The sequence below is a fragment of the Bos taurus genome, chromosome 3 (genome assembly GCF_002263795.3).
Source record: "Bos taurus isolate L1 Dominette 01449 registration number 42190680 breed Hereford chromosome 3, ARS-UCD2.0, whole genome shotgun sequence".
Taxonomy (NCBI): domain Eukaryota; kingdom Metazoa; phylum Chordata; class Mammalia; order Artiodactyla; family Bovidae; genus Bos; species Bos taurus.
Genome location: NC_037330.1, coordinates 48,978,834 through 48,999,982, shown reverse-complemented (window position 1 = coordinate 48,999,982; position 21,149 = coordinate 48,978,834). Strand labels below are relative to the sequence as shown.

General features: G+C 37.1%; 1 protein-coding gene across 1 annotated transcript in view; it reads left to right on the top strand.

Annotated features, from left to right (window-relative positions):
- The window catches only part of ABCD3 (ATP binding cassette subfamily D member 3), an 89,395-nt gene extending 70,185 nt beyond the window's left edge, over positions 1-19,210 (top strand). Inside the window, exons 17-23 of the mRNA NM_001105396.1 lie at positions 7,049-7,126; positions 7,231-7,296; positions 7,393-7,482; positions 7,962-8,081; positions 13,149-13,253; positions 15,639-15,695; positions 17,737-19,210. Coding sequence (NP_001098866.1) covers positions 7,049-7,126; positions 7,231-7,296; positions 7,393-7,482; positions 7,962-8,081; positions 13,149-13,253; positions 15,639-15,695; positions 17,737-17,814 — 594 coding nt within the window. The 3' untranslated portion in view covers positions 17,815-19,210. The remainder of the gene's footprint in view (positions 1-7,048; positions 7,127-7,230; positions 7,297-7,392; positions 7,483-7,961; positions 8,082-13,148; positions 13,254-15,638; positions 15,696-17,736) is intronic.
- Positions 19,211-21,149: the final 1,939 nt, after the last annotated feature.

The following is a 21,149-nucleotide window of genomic DNA, read 5'->3' as shown; positions in this document are numbered from 1 at the left end:
AGTTGTTAAGAGCGGAAACCCTAAGAGTTCTCATCACACACACACTTTTTTTTTCTGTTTCTTTAATCTGACATCCGTATGAGATGTTCACTGAACTTACTATGATAATCATTTCATGGTGAATGGGAGTCAAATCACTGTGCTGTATACCTTAAACTGTACTGCATGTCAGTGAGATCTCAGTATAATTGGAATAAAAAGTAAAAAATAAGTCTTTGAAACAGAAATCTATTTTTATTTGACAGAACTTTAAAGTTTCAAATACTGCTATCAAAAAACCTTTTTGCAAATAAAGTCCCTTTCAAGAAAGCCATAGAAGATATAGATAATTGGAATCTTCACTGTAAGATGAATATTTAAACTTGCATATATAACATTAGTCTCTTTAAATTAAAATAATTTATGAGTTGGTATTGTTTTGATGGTACAGGAAGATCTGTACCTATAAAAACAAAATACAGTTTTTTATATTACTGATGAAAACCATACGAGACCAGCGCAATACCACTGCAGATTGCCCCTCACCCAAGACACGAGACAGCTCGAGCCAGGTGGACTGTGATGCTGATGCAGAAGAGTCTGTTAACCAAAAGAGCAGGCCAAATTAAAAAGCAAAGCAAAACATGAGAATTATTGTATGATTGTATACGATTCTCACAGACCTAGGGGTTATTATTTTGTTTGTATCTATTGTGACTTTATAACTAGTTCACATCTGAAAATCTTGAAGATAGTAATCAATGTCTATTACATGTGCTGTCTCTCTAGTTCCAGATACCATTACTCTAGAATAACACTATCCAATAGAACTTTCTGTGATATGGAAATGGTCTGTATCTGCATTGTCCAGTATTGTAGCCACATGTGGCTATTGCACTTTTGAAATGTGGTTAGTACAGTTGAGGAACTGAATTTTAAATTTTACTTAATAAATTTGCCCTTAAATAGCCACATGTGACTAGTGGCTATTGTATTGGAAAGCACAACTCCAGAATTCTCCACATGCTCTATGTTCATGGCCCTCTGTAATTTGTGTTGTATATGGAGATTATTTCCAACTGCTTGCGTTGAAGAATGTTGTCTGATAGTTTATAAAATAGAAGTAGAGTTATTAGATTTGTTTTCAAAGTGTTATTAGGTAAGTCTTCAGTTTTTCTACTTTTAGCATGTATATTTATTACGTACATCTCCACTTTTTTTTAAAAAAACTGTAAAACTGTAAAGTGTTAGTTTTGTAAAGTATTGGGACTTACTCAGTATTGAATATTATATACTGTCATGTTTGTTTTAAAGCCAGGAAACACAAAGGGAAGTACCGAAAATGTGAATATGGTTGATAAATGTTTAATGGCGCAAGTATTACAGAAGTGTGTTTTTCATTTAGCCCTGGGTGCTGTAGTCAAATAGGCTCCGTTGGCAGAGTATGTGGCCACCTACAGGGCTTGGTATCAGGAATAAACAGAGCTCAAAACCCCATCTTTGATAGATTTCCAGTAGCCCCTTTATTGTTATCACCCAAGCATAGAAAGAGCCATGAGATTTTCTCCATTGAAGAATCCTCTGGGCCCTTTCTCCTGGTTCCCTTACTTCTGTCTTTATGCAGCAGAGAATACACCGGCAGCACAGATGCACACGTGTCTTGTGCCTAGTGGGCAGAGATTTGCCATCTGTGTGAACAGATACAAGGAGAAAGTAGATCATGAATTTGGTCTGCTCACTTTGTCATAAGGCGACCACACTACTGCTGTCCTTTTCATTCTAGTCCAAAGCCCTTCCCTTTAAAACCTTTATATTTGAATTTTAGTATACTTCTGGCCAGTCCTGGTAACTTCACTTTTTTTTTTTTTTTGTATAACCTTTAAAAATTGTGAAACACTATATTAGTACACTTGTAACTTACATAATATTATACATCAACTATACCTCAATTAAAAAAACCAGCAGTGGGGAAAAAAAGAAGATAATGATTCCTGGTGAAGGATAAGTGGTAGTTTGCCCATAGAGAGGGTGAGGGGGCAACTCAGGCAGAGAAGACTGTAAGTGCAAAGATACAGCAGAAAAACAGGCTGGAGAACTTCCCAGGAATGTGCTTGCTTTTTTTTTTTTTCCCATAGTAACTTCACTTTTTTAGCCTGAGAGAGGCCCTTACTTTTTTGCTTTTATTTTGGTTTCACTTTGGAAAGTCTTATTTTACAATCCTGCTTGTTTAAGTTTTTTAACTCTGTGATCATATTCTATACCACTCTGACCTGTTCTATGATTCTTGTATTGCGTTCTTCTCCACTGAGACCTTTCTTTGACATCTGTCCTTTTGGTCCACTGTTAAAAGCTTTTCTTCTGTCTGTTTCTGACTTAAGATATTTTAAGTTAGATTTGCCTTTTTCTCATTTATTTTGTCTTTTCCAACATTTGTTTAACGTAATTTTTTTTTTTTAATTCAAACATCCTTTTTTTTTTTTTAAGCATCTGATTGTTTTCTCCCCATCTGGCTTGCTTGAAAATAAAGAAACATAATGTGGTTCAAAGCATTTGTTGCCCTAGTAAAGCAATCCAGGATCCTCAGTAATAGAGTGTTCTTAAGAACTTGGTTTTCAGTGAAAGTTATCCTTGGCTTTTAGTCGTAATTCATTCCGGGGTGGGGGCGGGGAAATACGGTCCTATAACTCTTTAATTTGGAAAAATTATCACTGGCTTACCATGGCTGATGGCATAATTGGAAGTTTTGTCCAACATTATTATTACCGTGGAGTAAAGAAAAGTTAATGCTGAGTCTCAAGACATTTGTGCATAAGAGTATCTAAGGATTTCAGTAACTCTAGTTATTATTTATACACGTCATTACAAACTTGGTTTCTAGGTTTCCTGGCATGTTGCACCAAATAATGTGGAGAGCTATAGGATGGCAGTGAAAACCACAATAAGTAGTTAGGTGCAGGAAAAAAATACTTATGGCTAACATTATCTAGATAAATCAGGGTGATAGGGATCCATTTAATTAATAGTTCTCTGAACTTCAGGCACTTCTCAAGGCATCACTATTATAATAGAGTACAGTTATTATATATAATGTATTCTTAGGAATAGTCACTATTTTCAATTATATAGAAGCAAGAAGTATGTATTTAGAAGTCCATCAAAATGACTCTCTAATTTCTTGGAAAAAGAGACCACTCATCATTTGGAAAACTCATTCACAATAGCTCCTTCTCTAATATTGACATGCATAAGTTGTGGCATTTTGTTAGAGAACAACTGTGGTAAAATGCACACAACATAAAATTTACCATTTTAACTATTTTTAAGTGTACAGTTTAGTGACATTAAATACATGTAGTGTATGGTCCAGCCGTCACCACTGTCTTCGCAGCAAACAAACCACCCGTTACACAGTAGCTCCTTTTTCTCCCCACCCTCAGTCCCGTGTAACCTCTGTTCTACTTTGCGTCTCAATGAATTTGCCTATTTTGAGGACCTCGTGAGTGGAGTCATCATGTTTGTCCTTTTGTGTCTTGCATTTTTTGCATAACATGTCTTCAGGTTCATTCATGTTGTGGCACACACAGAATCTCATTCCTTTTAAGGCCAAATGGTAATATTCCATTGTATGTATATGCCACATTTTGTTGCTTCCACCTTTTGACTGGTGTGAATAATGCAAGTGGCTGGGTGTGTTACATCAGGAGAAGCGCTTTCAGTGGCTTACAGTGCCCTGTAGCATTTGCCCGCTACTGCCTGCCACCCCGTCTACTCCTCTGAGCTCAGTTCTCCCATTCTTGTCTCCTGCTCTTACTTCTCTAGTAGAATCCTCTCTGATTTTTGAACAGGACAGGTGCATTCCTGCTCAGCTTTTGTAGCTCCTCTTTGTGGGTGGAAACTATAATGATCTTCCTCCAGGTAAACTAGTTTACTTCTTTCAAAAGTTTTGCCCAGTTGTCATTTTCAGTGAGGCCTGGCCTGACCAGCTTAAAAATGCAGCACCCACCCCCTTACCCCTAGTTTTTTTTTTTTTTTTTTTTTACCTTGATCTATAAAATGGCTGTCTGGGGAGGCCTTACAAATAGCTGTGAAAAGAAGAGAAGCGAAAAGCAAAGGAGAAAAGGAAAGACAGAAGCATCTGAATTCAGAGTTCCAAAGAATAGCAAGAAGAGATAAGAAAGCCTTCTTCAGCGATCAATGCAAAGAAATAGAGGAAAACAACAGAATGGGAAAAACTAGAGATCTCTTCAAGAAAATCAGAGATACCAAAGGAACATTTCATGCAAAGATGGGCTCGATAAAGGACAGAAATGGTATGGACCTAACAGAAGCAGAAGATATTAAGAAGAGATGGCAAGAATACACAGAAGAACCGTACAAAAAAGATCTTCACGACCCAGATAATCACGATGGTGTGATCACTGACCTAGAGCCAGACATCCTGGAATGTGAAGTCAAGTGGGCCTTAGAAAGCATCACTATGAACAAAGCTAGTGGAGGTGATGGAATTCCAGTTGAGCTATTCCAAATCCTGAAAGATGATGCTGTGAAAGTTCTGCACTCAGTATGCCAGCAAATTTGGAAAACTCAGCAGTGGCCACAGGACTGGAAAAGGTGAGTTTTCATTCCAATCCAAAAGAAAGGCAATGCCAAAGAATGCTCAAACTACCCCACAATTGCACTCATCTCACACGCTAGTAAAGTAATGCTCAAAATTCTCCAAACCAGGCTTCAGCAATATGTGAACCGTGAACTTCCAGATGTTCAAGCTGGTTTTAGAAAAGGCAGAGGAACCAGAGATCAAATTGCCAACATCCGCTGGATCATGGAAAAAGCAAGAGAGTTCCAGAAAAACATCTATTTCTGCTTTATTGACTATGCCAAAGCCTTTGACTGTGTGGATCACAATCAGCTGTGGAAAATTCTGAAAGAGATGGGAATACCAGACCACCTGATCTGCCTCTTGATAAATTTGTATGCAGGTCAGGAAGCAACAGTTAGAACTGGACATGGAACAACAGACTGGTTCCAAATAGGAAAAGGAGTTCGTCAAGGCTGTATATTGTCATCCTGTTTATTTAACTTCTATGCAGAGTACATCATGAGAAACGCTGGACTGGAAGAAACACAAACTGGAATCAAGATTGCCAGGAGAAATATCAATAACCTCAGATATGCAGATGATACCACCCTTACGGCAGAAAGTGAAGAGGAACTAAAAATCCTCTTGATGAAAGTGAAAGTGGAGAGTGAAAAAGTTGGCTTAAAGCTCAACATTCAGAAAACGAAGATCATGGCATCCGGTCCCACCACTTCATGGGAAATAGATGGGGAAACAGTGGAAACAGTGTCAGACTTTATTTTTCTGGGCTCCAAAATCACTGCAGATGGTGACTGCAGCCATGAAATTAAAAGACGCTTACTCCTTGGAAGGAAAGTTATGACCAATCTAGATAGCATATTCAAAAGCAGAGACATTACTTTGCCAACAAAGGTTCGTCTAGTCAAGGCTGTGGTTTTTCCTGTGGTCATGTATGGATGTGAGAGTTGGACTGTGAAGAAGGGTGAGCGCCGAAGAATTGATGCTTTTGAACTGTGGTGTTGGAGAAGACTCTTGAGAGTCCCTTGGACTGCCAGGAGATCCAAGCAGTCCATTCTGAAGGAGATCAGCCCTGAGATTTCTTTGGAAGGAATGATGCTAAAGCTGAAACTCCAGTACTTTGGCCACCTCATGCGAAGAGTTGACTCATTGGAAAAGAGTCTGATGCTGGGAGGGATTGGGGGCAAGAGGAGAAGGGGACGACAGAGGATGAGATGGCTGGATGGCATCACTGACTCGATGGACGTGAGTCTGAGTGAACTCCGGGAGTTGGTGATGGACAGGAAGGCCTGGCGTGCTGCGATTCATGGGGTCGCAAAGAGTCGGACACGACTGAGCGACTAATCTGATCTGATCTCTGATTTTTTTCCCCATTGTACTTATTTTCTAACGTACTGTTTAATTTACTTATTTATTATGCATGTTCCTCGTTGTATGTGTCTCCCACTAGAATGTATACTGGTAAGGGTTAGGATTTTGGTGTGTTGTTGTTGTTTGGGGGGTTTTTTGGTCTCTTTTACTCACTAATTTATCTGTATTGCCTTAGAACAGAGCCTGACACTTAGTATTCAATACATATTCATTGAGTTAAGTAACAGGAACCTAAGACTCGACAGTTTTTAAAAAGGCAGGTTCCGCAGCTAGGGTAACTCATCTCTCTCTGATGTGTTTCCTGCTGTGCTGCATTGCTGGGAAGGCTAGAATTATGACCCAGGGTTTTTGATTCATCACAGGTTTGATTAACTCACATTATATAAACTTAGAACTCAATCCCTTTTGACATTTTTGCATTTAACTTCCATCCTTATATTCTTGCAGAACAATTTGATGAACTTATAAATATTTATAATATACATATACTTCAATGCAACTTATAATTTCTAAGAATCTGATCTATAGAAATATTTCTCACTCATGTATCAATTTGCTTGCTGACTTGGAGTTTCATTGCAGTATTATTAAAAAGCAAACAAAATACAGATGACCTAAATACTTAACAAAAGGAGAGTATTTAGATAAATTTTGATACATCCTTACTATGGAATACAGTACAGGCATTAAGAAAAGAATGGGGAGAATCTGAATATACTGACGTAAAAGAACATCTGTGATATATTGTTAAATAATAACAAGTTACAGAGTAGTATATATAGAACAACTGCATTAAAAAAAAAAAAAGATTGTATATATACATAATTGCTGTTTTTCAAGAATTCAAGCTTTAGCTCTTTGTATTATGATGGAGATTTAAGTTGATATCAATAGTGGTTTTTAAGTAAGAAAAAAAGTGACTGAGTAAAAATGGAAAGTAAACAAAAATAAAAGGCCTCTTCATTATACCGTCCGCTGCCTCTATCTAATGTCACATCTGTAGACAAAATGGAAAGCTTATCATTAGCTTATTTGACTCCAAGGAAATGTTGATTGTGTGTATGTTCTATTTAATTAATTCATAGACTGATTTCTTTTCAGGTTCGATCTGGGGCCAATGTTCTAATCTGTGGTCCAAACGGCTGTGGAAAGAGTTCACTTTTCCGTGTTCTTGGTGAAGTAAGTAAAGACTGGCCTTAGGATGTTGCAGTCCTACTTTGGCCTGTCATCTATACCACACTATGAAATTTACAACTGTTCCCCTTCCTCCTTTGCTTTTATAGTTATGGCCTCTTTTTGGAGGACGTCTAACTAAACCTGAGCGAGGAAAGTTATTTTATGTTCCGCAGGTAAGGCCTTGCTTGAGCTATTTTATAATCTTTGGTTTAAAGATCTTTTGTTTTTAATAAATTTACTTCTAATGCTTTTTTCCCTTTTACTATCAGAGACCTTATATGACCCTTGGAACACTTCGAGACCAAGTGATATATCCAGATGGAAAGGAAGATCAGAAAAAGAAGGGGATTTCTGACCTCGTAAGGAAATGTTTATATACTAGCCTTACTGAAAACACTCCATTTCAGAGTCTGTATCTTAATCAATTAAGTATTTTAGATGCCAAGTGGTTAATCCTAACCTTTTGTAAAGAATTCTAAAACCTTATCATTAATTATAACTTTTCAGGCTGTGGTAAGATGTTAACCATTTTGCTTAAATATGACTGTTGAATGTTTAGTGTCATCTTTACACTATTATTTGTTTCCTCATTGTCCTCATCCCTTAATTGTGCAGAATAATGTTATTCTTTTTAAGCTGCTAGATTTATTTTGTCAAAATTACTATAAATAGGAAGTAAAAGAGTTTTTGGTTTACCTTTCACATTCTTTGGTGAATGTAGCTTTTTTTAGTGATATTGGCAATAGAATTATAGCAATTCTAGTTTCAAAAATAAAGCAAGACAGATAATGTTGGTTTATGTTAAACACGATTTCATCTTTAATCATTTTGCTGAAAGGTGCTGAAGGAGTACTTAGATAATGTCCAGTTGAGTCATATCCTTGAACGTGAAGGTGGCTGGGACAGTGTTCAGGACTGGATGGATGTGCTAAGTGGTGGAGAGAAGCAAAGAATGGCGGTAAGTGTGCTCTGAAGACACTGCACAGCAATGCAGCTGGTTGCATGAAGTCCACTCTTAGACTCCAGCATTTTGATAATCAAGGCATACAGTTTTATTAATCTTTTTATTTATCAATGATTATAGTATAGTTGTTTATATGATAATAAAAGAATAATTTGCATGTAAATTTAGAATTCTGAAAAATTCATAAATATTCCCTTGAAAGGAAAAGATGCAGATCCAATTATATACCATTAATCTGTTTTTCTAAAAGTTAGGGGAACTTTGTAGCACATTGGTCCTGATTGGGTTTGAGATCCCTTTTAGTACTTTTTTCCCTGTAAACATCTCTCTGTCTTACTCAGGCTATTCTCTCTAAAGTAGCTGAAGGTGTTAGAGATGTTAATTTTATTTTATTTTTATTCTTTGTTCTGTTCTTGCCCTTTCCCTCTATCATTATATGTATTCTTGTTTCAGAGCTCAATATTTACTACTTAAAGTTAGAATTTCAAAATTTCATAATATAAAGAAACATTTGAAAGGAATTGTTTTAATGTTTCTATAATTGGCTAAACTTATCCCAATCCAACATGGCTATAAAACACAGCATATTAAGAGTGATTCATGGAGTACTCTGTAAAAAGGGATAACTTTTTAAAGAGTCATTTTCTAACTAGTACCATCATTTGAGCAGATCCAGAGGATTTTGGAGGGAGGGAGTGTAAACTTTGTGTAAATGAGAGAAAACGTAGCCAAGGAAGCATAGCACGAGTTGACGTATCCTGAACTGCTCACTCTGTGTCTTCAGGTTGTATCCAGCCTCATGGTTGCCTCCCACTCTGTGAGGAACATGTTTTGCCTGTTGTTTTCCCCCAGTTCATACCCATTCTTTATGAACTTAATATCAACCTAATATTGTGATTCATTTGGCTAGTGCTATAAGGTGAAATTAATCTAGACTGATGAATACATCATAAACAGAAGAGAGAGATCAGCCATTCTCAAAGTGGATATTGGGCTGGAGGAGTGAGAATTTGAAGTGATTGGGCATTGAGTGATTGGGTGACATGTCTCTTTCCTTCGTTACACTCATTTGGGTCCAGCACCATCAGCCAGGGTTGCTCCAGATAATATTATAGATTGGTCTGCTTTATTTCTTTGACTCATAGTCATCTTTTCTGCTCCACTGTTCTTTCTTTAATATTTATTTGGCTACATGAGGTCTGAGTTGCAGCAAACAGAATCTTTAGTCACAGCATGAAGGATCTTTTTTTTAAGTTGCAGCATGCCAACTCTTGGTTGTGGTGTCTGGGGTCTAGTTCCCTGCTCAGGGATAGAACTCGAGCCCCCTGCATTTGGGAACGTGAAGTCTTAGCCACTGAACACCAGGGAAGTGCCTCTGCTCCACTATTCCTTCCTATTCGTCTTTAGTGATTTTTTTTTTTTTAATGAAAAAATATATATGATGGAAAAGTTGAAATACTTAGAAAAGTATGAAGAAAGGCACAAAGCCTCTTACCAGAGATTCCAGTGTCATAAGATTTTTAGTGTTTTTTAAGTCCGTTTTGTAATTATTTCTTTTACCTTATTGGCAGTTGTTCCCGTTCCTCAAAGTCACTGAGATCTCTCTAATATTGACCCTTTCCTTTTCTACAGCTGATCAGTTCCCTTTTGACTCTGCCTTCTTTCCTATCCAGCACAGACTTACTAATCTGGGCCCTGGCACATAGGAGGTACAGAGGAGGTATTTCTTTCATGAACAAATGATCTCTTCCCCTTAACTTCCTTTTTCACTTTTTGTTTTCTCATATTATTTAAATACCGACCCAAGAGCATTTGTTTGCCTTAGCATTTCTGTACATGGGCTTCTGAGCACCGCTGGAAAAAAGTCAGAGAAAGAGATGGATTGCTGCCACCACACTTCCATGGTTTCCAGTCTTTCAGGCCCTCACAGCATGTCTTGGCAGTCATTTTACTGATTTTTGTCCCTCTGTCTCATTTTTCATGATAATCATATGAAAACTACCAGTTTCAGGCCTTCTACCCCATTATTACTCCACCACTCTCAGCAGAATAACTCACCTCCTATCCCTTAAAGAAAAAAGAGAAGCTGTTATTTCAGTTAAATGACAGCTAATTTTTATTGAGTGCTTAATAGGTGATAGGCAATATGCCAAGCACTTTACACAGGTTATCTCATTTCATTCTCTCAGCAGTCCTGTGAGATGAGAGCTACGAGAATCCCATTCCGCAGAGGGAATAGAACTGTAGAACAGTTAAGTGGCTTGCCAGGCGAAGATATCTAGTAAATGTTAAAGCTGGTAGAAGGCTGTGGGTGGCTTGTCAAGCTCAGGCAGCAGTATGACTGCAGTGTTCATATTCTTCAAAATCTCCTTGTATTGCAATACCAAGTGGCTAACCACATAGTAGGAGAGAGAAAGACATGTGATGAGAAAACTTCCTTACAGTGTGGTAAGTGTGGAGACAAGGAATGCAAAGCATTCCCTGGGAACGCAGAGGACGGGCATTTGAATGCTTTCAAATAACCACCCCTCTTAATAACCTTGCACTGGGCTGTCCTGAACTCCTGTTTCCTCTGTTTGTGGACGATATATCATCCTTCCTCTTGAGAAAGCCTAATTAGGCTAACTGTTTCCATCTGTGTTTTTGGACCCTCCCTCCTCCAACTGTATCACATCCCTTTCCTTCAGTTCTGCACCACCCTGACACACACACACCTATATTTAATTTCTTATAGTCCACTTTCCAGAGAAGGCAGTGGCACCCCACTCCAGTACTCTTTCCTGGAAAATCCCATGGACGTCGGAGCCTGGAAGGGTGTGGTTCCTGGGGTCGCTGCGAGTCAGACATGACTGAGGCTTCACTTTCACTTTTCACTTCCATCATTGGAGAAGGAAATGGCACCCCACTCCAGTGTTCTTGCCTGGAGAATCCCAGGGACGGGGGAGCCTGGTGGGCTGCCGTCTGTGGGGTCGCACAGAGTCGGACACGACTGAAGTGACTTAGCAGCAGCAGCAGCAGCCCTCTTTCAGAAAGATATTTTCAGGTCGCTGTGATCTAAAGACCAAACTCCCATAACCGAAGGTCCCAGGTTGTCCACGCCTTCCATTCTCTGCACAGCTGAACTTCTCGATAGTCTGTCCCTGCTGTTTCCCCTTCCTCACCCTTTATAAATAAAGTGTAAACTCCAAGAAAGCTGATTTGGTTATCCACTGATCAAATATTTGAATGTCTGCTATTCTATACAGGCGTTAGGTACGCAGTAGTGATTAAAATGGTGTCTTGGCTTTTGTGAGTATTACAGCCAAGGGATAGACAAAGAAACAGACAACGTAGTTTATGCTGTGTGAAGAGCTACAGAGATGTTACAAAAGGGACCCGCTTGGGTTGGGAGGGATCGGGTAGGTTTGTCTGAGAAGGTGACGTTAAGCAGAAATTTGAATGATGCAAGGAGCAGAGTGAGGCGTTTGAGACGTGAGGAACGTGACATGTACTAAGCCTCTAAGGCCTATGACACCTTGTCTCCTGATCGTTGAGAGGAGGTGATGGCGTGGAATGTTGAGGTTAGAGAGTGAGTAGGAATAAGGTTGTGCAGTGTCTTGTAGGTCATGGTAAGGAGTTTGGATTTTATTCTGAGTGAAATGGGAAGTCATTGAAGGGTTTTAAGTAGAAGAATGAAATTCTCACATTTCTGGAAGATCCTCTCTGATTACATGGAGAATTAAAGAGGCACAGAGGAGGAAGCAGGAGGCTGTTTGTGGTTATCCAGGCAGGAGAAGGTTGTGCTCTGGGCTGAGGGCATGATTGGAAGCTGGGGGAAAGTGAGTAGACGTCACAGGGCTGACTTGGACTAAAGATGGGGGTAGGGGAGGAAGAGAAGACCAGGGAGGACTGACAGCTTTCTAGCTTGAGCAGCTGCTTTGAAGTGTTCAATATGGGGTGGAGGAAATGGATGAATGGATTTATGTTTAAAGTCTGTGAGTCCTGTAAGATATCCAAATAGAAAGATTAAATAGGAATTTTTATGTATCAGCCTGGAAATTAGAACAGAAGTATGGGTGGGAGAGAGATTTGGGGGAGTAAATGTAAATAATATTTGAAATCATGAGACTTGAAAAGATCACTCAGAGAAACAAAATAGGAAAAACAGAAGAGGGCCTAGAAATTAACCCTCAGGGACCCCAACATTTAATGGTCCAGCAAAAGAGAAAATGCTGGAAAAGAAACTTGAGAAAACAGCTTAAGGTACTTGAAACCCCATGGTCTCACTCTCACTTTCTCAAGAAGGGAATGGTCACCTGAGTTCAGTGTTGCAGAGAAGATAAATTGGGCAAGGATAGAAAGTGCCCACTTTATATCATCGAGATTGGTGTTAGGAGGCAGATGACATTTGGAATATCTGTTAGACAAAGGGTCAGGATAAATAATTCCTGGAAAATAAAATACATATGGAAAATAAATAGCAACATGTTCAGCATTCCTGCTAATCAAAGAAATGTTAAGCTATAACAGTCTTGATGTTAATTTTCACTTACGAAATTCACATAGACTTTTAAAAATGAGCATGCCCAATATTGACCACAGTGATATATACAACATGTGCACTCAGACATTATTGGTAGGAATATAAATTCGCAACTTAATATTAGTTGGCATTACTTAAGCAACAGACTGTTTAAAAATAGTTTTTGCATTGAGTTATCTATAGTCTGAATTCTAAGATTTCATGAAAATGTGTATCCTCTAATCTTGTTTAGAGAATTTTTTAATATTAATTTAAAGCTCAACTTCATCTCCTATCAGTCAAGAGCTTTTGCTTTACTCATAACAGTGTTTCTCATGTGTTACATTTTTCTCTTTGCTTGGGAAGGCAATGAAAGCAATCAAGTTTCTTTATGTTGTTTTTGTTTCTGAGAAGTAAATTTTTTGAGTTAGAATACATTTCCTTCTTTGTTTACAAGAATATAAATATATATTTAATTGAAAGTAAATCTGTTTTAGCTTACTAATGTTATTCAGTAGTGTGACATATGATTATACAGAGTATTTCCTTTCGTGCTTCAGATGGCAAGACTATTTTATCACAAGCCCCAGTTTGCTATTTTGGATGAATGTACAAGTGCAGTTAGTGTGGATGTGGAAGACTACATTTACAGTCATTGTCGAGAGGTAAGTGTGATATTCTGTCCCTGCTCCCACTTTACTGTGTCCAACCAAATATCTATCCAAGAGAAGATTCCAAGTTTTGAAGTGACAAAATTACTATCAAAGGAAGGTATCTTGCTTTAATAAAGATTTTAAACTGATAAAATGGATACGACTAAAAGAGAAAATTGTCAGTGAGTTCTGTGTATAATTCGTTCTAGCCATGTGTTAGATATAAAATAAATATTTAAAAATTTCCCCTTTTATCTCATTCCCTATCCTCATTGTTAATAAACTGATATTTTCTTAATTTGTTCCATTAGCTTTACCTAAATATCATTTGTTTTTTTATAAAGAAAATTTTAAAAATTTTTTAATTAAAAAAATTGGCTAATTATTTGGCAACTTTTAATATATCTGTTTTTTTTGTCTGGCCTGGTCAATATTTTACCAAGGCTTCTTTTAGTATAGTAGCCTTTTTTTTTTTTTTTTAAATCCATTTATCTATATAGATTTTCAGATTTGAAGGTATTAAGAGGTATTTGTGGAATTCTCTTATACATAAAACAATGTAGTCTGTATTTGATTAGTGACTTAGACGCTCCATGCAATTTCCTCTTATATCTAGCTGTAGGCTGCAAGTCCGCATAAAATATGCAATTCTCCTGTGTATAGATTCCATTTAAAAGAAAAAAATTCCTGTGAGGCCCCCGGTTGATAAATTGTATTACTTTAATGGCACTTAAAAATGGATAAACATGATATGAGGTATGAACTTAAACTTGAAACTCCTTTACAGCTACAAAACCGGTATAAACTTACAAATTAAGTACAGAATAAATTTTAAAACACAGTTTCAAAATTGCAGCATTAGAAAGACATTTGATACTGTTTTGGTGAAACTAAACTACTAGTTTGAAATGTGAGGTCCAAATATAATATGAAGTCCAGATCTTATGTTTTGAATTTTGCCTATGTATTTTGACTTAAATAATTCTGTAATAAAGAATGCCTTCATTCAGTTGAGATCTGATCTAATTATTTTAGAATTATAAGAGAAATAATATCTGAAGTAAGCTTTCAAAAATCACATGTGTTGCACCATTGAAATATATATTTTATTAATAACTGATAGTATATTTGTCATGCAGTTTCTGACCTGTCTGATAACCTTTCCTTTGGCACCTGAACTTATTACACATTAAAAATTTTAAACAATACCAGCTTAAGTCATCACATGGTACCAGCAGAAGTGTATGCACGAACCTAGGCACTTAAATCTCATGATAGAAGTGATAAGAAGAATATACTTACCCAAATTCTTTTTAATTCTCAAAATGAAAGTAAGATTTGGAACTCATGGTGGAGATTTTTTCCTGGTTACCCTAGCCTGTTTCTCAGCCTCGAGAGACCCATGTTGAGAAACCGTGATCCTAGAGCAGGGTTGCTCAGGCTCAGCACTGTTGACGTTTTGGGTGGATTATTCTTAGTTGTGGGAGGCTGTCCTCTGCTTTGTGGGATGTTTGGAACATTTTTGATCTCAACTCATTAGATGTCTCTAGCACTGTTAGTTTTGACAATCAGAAGACCTTGAAATGTGTCCCCTACGGGGCAAAATGTCCTGCCTCTTCTTCCCGGTTGAGAATCACTGATCCAGAGCAGCTAGCTACATCTCTTGATGTTGTTTTGAAAATCTGAAGAATGGTCCATAAACCCTAATTCACAGTCTAAAATCCAGTGAGCTTTTAAAACTGAAAAAGATTTTTCATTGTTTTGTGGCAAGTTTACTGGGTAGCCAGAGCTGGCCTGAACTAATAGATTTTTAAGCCCTTTTATTGATATTTATCTTCCTGAATGTCCATGTCCATATGTGTTGCTGCAGAAACATTGATGTGTTAATTTCAGAATTCTACCTCAGAACCCTCTGGGAGTGGTAAATGCTGCTTTTCCAAAATCTGAATTCTAAGACATGTTCCAAATTAAGGGGTTCTAGTAAAGATTGTACTGTATTTGAAAAACAGATTTATTGTAGGCAATACTATATTGATTTAATTTTCCTGATTTTGACCTTTTGCTATTTTTACCATCCTTAGGCTCTTTTCATATATTTTTCACAATAAAATAGAAAATATGCTAGGATATATATTTTGTGCCCAAAACAAAACAATACACTTAATTAAGCTAGTAACTGTTAGTTTAGTTTTTTTTCTTTCTTAGACTCTATTGATACTTGTTAGTTTTTATTATGTAGTTGATGGCCTATACTTTCTGTTACTTTAAACATTTGGTATCAGTTGATTTTTAACTATAGCTACTGAAGCCAGTCATCTTAACAGCTTAAATTATATAAACTAATTTACTTTGTAACTGTGTTATTAATGTAAACCTAAATCGTTTTCCTTGTATTAGGTTGGCATTACCCTCTTCACTGTGTCACATAGAAAGTCTCTTTGGAAACACCATGAGGTTTGTATTTCTTATATTGAATGGTATAGTGAAAGTTTGTTTTATTTTCATAATATGAATTTAGGTGATTATGACTTTAGATTTCTTGGTGTGTGTTCCATCATAGATATATAATTTAAGGGGAAAAGGTGATTCTAATTCATTGTTATAAAATAGCATTTTTATAAATATTATTGTAGTTGTCAATTTTGAGGGCTATATAATATATATTAATATGGATAGTCTCTAGTTGTATAGGAAAGGTATTAGAGAACCAGTTAATGATTCTCCAGTTTTATAAATCACTATTACATAATGAACTGACTAAAATGTACATAATCTGATCACAGCCTTTTCTAACCATTCTCTACTGACCAAAAGGAAAGAGAGTCTTAAGAAGGATCAGATGGCAAAAAGTTTAGGGACAGCTTTAGTAGAAATCAGGACTACAAGGAGGAAACTATAATGTAAGCTGTTTATCATCACACACTATAATAAAATAGAATTCATTAAGTGGTCCCTCTAATTTACAAAGATACTACAGTGAGCTTTGCAGCAGTTCAGGTTCTCCGGCAATATCACAGAGCCCTTCTCACCATAGCAGTTCTTTTCCTCTCCTAGTGTAAAATGATCAACCCCGAAGAATAAACCCAGCTTAGTTCATTTCTTCCTTCTTTCCTTTCTTTTTTCTTTCTTTCTCCCTGCTTGCTTTCTCTTGCTCTCTTTTTCTTTCTTCCTACCTCCCTCTCTTTTTTTCTCTCTTTCTTTCCTTCCTCCTTTCCTTCCTAAATGATACAGAAATTTCAGGTGAAAGAAAGGGTTTGAGAAAAATTGCAATATGGTAAGGCTATCTTGTCCCATAAAATACACCTGATTGAGCTCCTTTTTTAAAAAAAAGCCAAATACTGGGTTAAGTGTTATGCGGGATACAGAGTACTGTCTTTGCTCTCAGGAATATTATGGTCCAAATGGTAGTGTACAGATGGTTAAATGAAGATCATGGAATTTGAAGTCAGAATACCTGGGTTTAGGCAACACTGTTTCTGACATTGTTTCCTTTGTATAATAGAGTTACTGATCTTGCCCAGCTGTCTCCTAGGTTACCATGAGGATCAGATGTAGTCTGTATGAAAGCTCTTAATAAACTTTAATGAAATTGTGTATAGCTGTTGACTTTTAAAGATAGTTTTATAATGGCACATTATGATTTTCCCACTTTTGTTAATTGAATGGAAGACTAACTGGATATCAAGGCAGTTTAAAATATACCCAAGCCTTTGTGTTTTCACAGAAGTTCATAAACATTACAACCATAGGACAGTGCAAGGACTTGGCTTTCCCCTTTCCTCTTCTCCTGGAGGTGTAGACAAGTAGCAAAGTAACCATCGGATCAGTGACCATGTGATGGAGGGGGAGACACAAAGAACTGCAGTGTTGAGTCCAAAATAGCTTAAAATAACAATATAGAAAACTGGAAAAAAGAAGATCTTTTCAGTAAACAAAAACCACTAAATAAAACAGAAGGCTTTGTAGCTGCTATCCTAAGCATCTTTGTAGGATGGAATTATATGGGCTCTTTTCCGCCTTTGCCAAGTCAACAATTGAACAAAAAGCCTTAAGTTAGAGGTTCGGAACCAATCTGGGAAACCAGCTAAAGTGAATGTTTCAGAGGCTGTCCTGCCTGATAGGCTTGCACACAGTACAGCTGCACCTCTGCTGACCAGATCAGTTGTGGAGTGACAGAAGCATTCTACTCTGTGGGATGCTTACAGATTTGGTTCCTTTAAAATGAATGAGGAGGTCTGGTGTTTTAGTTCTCATAATGGAAAGTGCTATATCCGCTACAAGCAGAGGTATTTTGTGACTATTTTTAAAAAGAGCAAACTTCGTCATTTAGTCTTTCCTTGGAAAATGGTATGCATTTCTGAGTATAAACTTTTGAAAATTTTAGTGGCTTACAATGATTGTTTCCAGTCATTTTCTTGTATGATGACCTCTACATAAATTCCTGACTGAAAGAAGATTCTCAGTTATTGATTTCTTTCTCCCTTCTTTCCCATAGTACTACCTGCATATGGATGGCAGAGGCAATTATGAATTCAAACAGATAACAGAAGATACAGTTGAATTTGGCTCCTAGAATCCGGAGAACTGTATTGTACCAGCTTCAATGAAATAATTACACAATACAATTAGAAATACAAAGTACATTGTAAAATAAAGTTGAGCTTGTTTTTTAAAACAAAGCAACAAATTAGGTACCAAATAATCGAGAACAAGTTATTGAAACATTTAATATTATATAGGATATTGCTAATTGTGTATATGTTGGTTTAATTATTAATATGTACTAAGAATGTCCTTATTCTTGTGGTTAAAAACCTGCCTAAATTAAATTGGGCTTAAATCAGTGTAACCTGATTCATCCTGGGATGTAAACCATTTGAAGTCAGCTACTTTGACTTTTATGGCTCTATCTTTTCCTTCAATGAAGAACCCTATTTAAAACTGGGGTCATCACTTGTCCTGTTCTAACAAGAGTCTTGAGTTTCATTTTCTTGTGTCCCATGATAGCGGGAAACAAATCACAGTGTTTTATCAAAATGTGTATCTTGGCATAATGGCATTTATGACACCGTGGCAGAGTTCTTGGGCTGTCACAGTTATCCTCATTCCTTGCATATGTCTTGGGGCACACTGGACTCCAAGAAAGCCATTTGAATTTTCTTTGCCTAAGTAATAAATATGCCCCTCACAGTCTTCAGTATTGAGTTGTTTTGGGGTTCTTTGTGATGATGCAACGAAAGTACATGTGCAGTCTTGCTTACAGGGGAGGGTTACTGTGTTTCCACCTAGTCTTCTCAGTGATTGGGATATTAGAACACAAAGTCCTTACATGTCAAGCTCAAAGTCTTCTAAGATTTTTAGAATTTCTAATGAATTGAGTGGATTTGTGTATGTTAGAAGCCCATTCATTAAATGCATGGTGGTTACACGGTGTTAAACTCCAGATGAGCCTTAAGAGTGCACTACATCATGTGAAGCACTGAGTATGCAATGTTATCACTGTCTTTGACCGTGATTGTATGTTTAAGAAGTGTGTTATAAAATTATGCACGTGGGTGAATTATGTTTCCTGAGGCACTGGTTTATCTCTGTGAATCTTGAATAACTTTTTTATATTTGGGTTATTATATTGAACTATATCCGAAGAGAAATCAATTTTATCTCACCAAACCACCATTAATGACTATGTGTATTATTTGCACAGGGAAAACTGCAATTGAGTATTATCAATAAGCTAGATATGAAATCAGTTTTATCAAACTGGGATTCAGAAAGGGGCTTTTTATATTCTTGTTTTTGCATAACTGGTTTTGTTTTTTTTGCAAAATTAACTCTAAGAATCACCAACTACCGAAGTAAAACTTGTACTGATTCCATAATACATAACATTCAGTTTTTACAACTTCTGTTTAGCAAACTTGTATACTTACTTATTTTCTGTTCAGATTAAAAAAGAATCAGATATCCTATACAATCTTTGCTCGTTCTTTTTATTCTGGTATATAAATCCTAGATAGTTCATACAGAGTTCATACAGTCTTGACTTGAAAAATACAAAAATAAAAATTCAGAAGGCCTTTTTGGCACCCAGTGTCTCAGTTTTAAAAAGTTTTGTCAAATGTGGTTTTATTGAAATAAATTTCTTTTTTAGAAAAATCATGAAAAAACCTTAGGTGTACTTCACAAATGCTACCAAATAGTCAGGGGACCTTGAAAGATCGTATCAGTCCTAGGGAAGATTTTATGACATGGGGGAAGTTTCAAATTATCAGATTGCTAAGATACCCTAAGCCTACTAATAGAAGTATTTTCCTAACTGCCCCGTTATGCCTCTTGTGATCAAAAAAAAAATGTTTCTCCTTGATTTTTTCTTCCCTGTAAATTAAAAATTGCCTCACCATTTGAGGTGTGAAAGAAGATCCCTTCCCTGGAGAATCACCGTGTACATTAACTTGATAGTTCTAGGAAGGCTTACAATAAAGGAATCCAGTGTTTCCAAGATGTGATTGACCATGGGACATCCTTTTCCACATAATTCCTGTTAGCATCATCCATAGACTGCAGTGGGAAATAAATGGCTGTTTAATCTGCAAATAGATGGGAAAACAGTGAAAGACTTTATTTTTTGAGGCTCCAAAATCACTGCAGATGGTGACTGCAGCCATGAAATTAAAAGACACTTACTCCCTGGAAGAAAAGTTACAACCAACCTAGATAGCATATTAAAAAGCAGAGCCATTACTTTGCCAACAAAGGTCCGTCTAGTCAAAGCTGTGGTTTTTCCAGTAGTCATATTGGGACTATAAAGAAAGCTGAATGCCAAAGAATTGATGCTTTTGAACTGTGGTGTTGGAGAAGACTCTTGAGAGTCCCTTGGACTGCAAGGAGATCCATCCAGTCCATCCTAAAGGAAATCAGTCCTGAATATTCATTGGAAGGACTGATGCCGAAGCTGAAACTCCAATACTTTGGCCACCTGATGCAAAGAGCTGACTCATTTGAAAAGACCTTGATGCTGGGAAAGATTGAAGGCAGGATGGATAGCATCACCAACTCAATGGACATGAGTTTGGTAAACTCCGGGAGTTGGTGATGGACAGGGAGGCCTGGCGTGCTGAAGTCCATGGGGTTGCAAGGAGTTGGACATAACTGAGCGACTGAACTGAACTAACTGAAGCTAAGGATAAGGGCTTTCATCCGTGAGCAACACTGCATATCAAGTTTATCACTTGGTTCTCGTAGCGAGCTTCTACTTTTATATGAGAAAATAGGGATGTAAACAACTAGCATTGTATGCTGTGCACTAACAGAATAGCAGGTACCTGGGGTTTGCCTCTATAGGGGAGGTAAAATTTTATCTCTACCCTCTTAGGCCCAGCCTAAGAATTAAGTTGGCATAAAACAGATTAACAGATGAAAAACAGACACATTTATTTAAGTTTTACAGGAGCCCTTATAAGGAAGGGAAGCCCCAAAGAAGTGGCAAAACTAAAGCCGATGATGCTGCAAAGAGAGGTGACTGTGGAAAAGTAACTGTGGAGAGCCTAGGGGAAGGTAAGCATTATTTAATAAGGTTTGTATAGAATTCTGTCAGCCTCAACATCCTGTCCTTGGTAAGAGTGTTATTTTCCTTCTGGTGTAGGAAGGACATCTTGTCTACGGAGGTTTTACTTCCTGTTTTTAGGAAGAAAGGGGGTAGAGTCAGAGTGATCTTCCTGCACCTGCTGTTTTAAGTGCCTTTAACTCAAACTAGTCCTTATTGCAAAGTGGGTATTTTGGCATGACAAATCCTGCCACCCTTCACCTCCACCCTACTTAATGATTAGCATTTGACTTAAAACTGTGGTGATGTTATAACATCTGTCATTTCCTTATATAATTTTTTAACTTTTAAATTTGATGTTTAAA